This window comes from Myotis davidii, unplaced genomic scaffold (genome assembly GCF_000327345.1).
Source record: "Myotis davidii unplaced genomic scaffold, ASM32734v1 scaffold1040, whole genome shotgun sequence".
In the NCBI taxonomy this organism is placed as follows: Eukaryota; Metazoa; Chordata; class Mammalia; order Chiroptera; family Vespertilionidae; genus Myotis; species Myotis davidii.
In genome coordinates, this window is record NW_006292683.1 from 202,641 (window position 1) to 204,387 (window position 1,747).

At 49.0% G+C, this 1,747-nt stretch overlaps 1 protein-coding gene across 1 annotated transcript in view; it reads right to left on the bottom strand.

Moving 5' to 3' along the window:
- Nucleotides 1-722, bottom strand: part of MTNR1A (melatonin receptor 1A) — a 19,104-nt gene extending 18,382 nt beyond the window's left edge. The window contains 1 exon segment of the mRNA XM_006766092.2: nucleotides 657-722. Within this exon segment, the coding sequence (XP_006766155.2) occupies nucleotides 657-722 (66 nt within the window).
- Between the last annotated feature and the right edge of the window lie 1,025 nt (nucleotides 723-1,747).

Genomic DNA, 1,747 nt, shown 5'->3' on the forward strand with positions numbered 1-1,747 from the left:
TCTGGGACATTGCGGCAGACCACGTGAGCGCGAAGCCTCCCTCGGACTGAGGAGCATCTGTGAGCCCCCATATGCCCCAGCGTCCCTCCCTGGAAACTGGGCATCAGGGGGGATCGGCTATCCAGCCGGGAGAGGGTAAGAGGTGCAGACATCGAGGCCCGTCCTGGGGCAGGCATGGCACTATTCGTCAACCAGAAATCGCTCCCCTGCTCTCTGCACTTGCACCCCACATCCAGAAAAAGGCCATTCATAATTTCTTACGTTGGATATAAATTTTTTAGTAGTTTTATCTTTTTGCCATCCGTCATTTCCCCCAACAGCTACTTCTGTTGTGAGATGTTGTGAACGCTGCCCTTCAAATCCCAAGTGCTTGTCCTCAACGTGGCACAGCCTCTGCGGGCTTCCCGGGGCCATCAGAGCGAGAGTGGAGGATGCTGCCGCTGGAAATGACAGCGACTCCGCTGGGAACCCTGGCTCTGAGCAGCTATAAACTTTTCATGTCGCTTTCAAATGCCACGGACTGAGTCGCTTTAAGGTGGCCACAACCTTGCTTCCATAGCCACACAAGGCAGGTCTCCCGGATTTCTTCGGAGCAGAAACTGACCCGAAACACGTTTAGCCTCCAAACCTGCCAAACTTTTCCTGCAGACACCCACCCTGTCGGACGCATATTCACCCGATAGCTCTTCAATATAACGCCACTTGATCTTTGATGGTACCATGAAATCTACAACCTCAGTAGTAACTTACAGGCCCCCAGGCCTTTGGAGTCATTCCAGAAGCATCTGCGATGGGACCAGACAAGCCTGCCTGCAACTTTCCAGTCAAGCCACCAGACCTGTACTTAGCAAGGAATTAAATAAACCCACCGTATCCCCTGTCTGACTAGGGCTTCCCCTCTCACATTTTCCTAGATCCATGCCATCACAGCCAAGTCCTAGATCAGAATCAATGCCCTGTCATTCATTAACGTACTGGTTCGGGAAATAGTTTACACGCTTGGCTCAAAACATGGTCCTCACCACGCAGGTGGCAGCGTGCACTGAGGATGCCGGTTGAGATGCAGAGGTGAAATGGAGTGTCTGCAAAGCCATGTTAAGTTCACAGCCAAATTGAAGGGAAGTACAGAGATGTCCCATATGCCCCCTGTCCACCCACATGCACAGTACCCTGCCCACACTATCTACATGCCACACCAAAAGGGTACCTTTCTGAGAATCTATTAGCCTGTGTTGACACAGCACTATCACCCAAAGGCATTAGGGTTCACTCCTGCTATTGTACATTCTATGGGTTTGGACAATAGTGTGTCCATCATTATGAGTATTTTCGCTGCCCTCAAAATCCTCTGCCCTGCTGATGTATCCCTCCCTCCCCTCAGTTTCTGGCAATTACTGATCTTTTTACTGTCTCCTTAGTTTTGCCTTTTCCAGTGTCAGTGGTTAGAATTGTACAGTAGGTAACCTCCTCACATTGGCTTCTTTCACTGCCTAACAGGAATTTAAGGTTCCTCCATGTCTTCTCATGGCTTGCTAGCTCATTTCTCTTTAGCATTGAATAAATATTCTATTGTCTGGATGTACCACGGTTTTTCCATTCACCTACTGAAGGACATCTCTGTTGCTTTCCGCTTCGAGCAACTATGAATAAAGCGTCTATAAACATCCATGTGCAGGTTTTTGTGTGGACATACGTTTTCAACTCCTTTGAGTAAATAACAAGAAGAGTGATTGCTGGAGCACTTGTA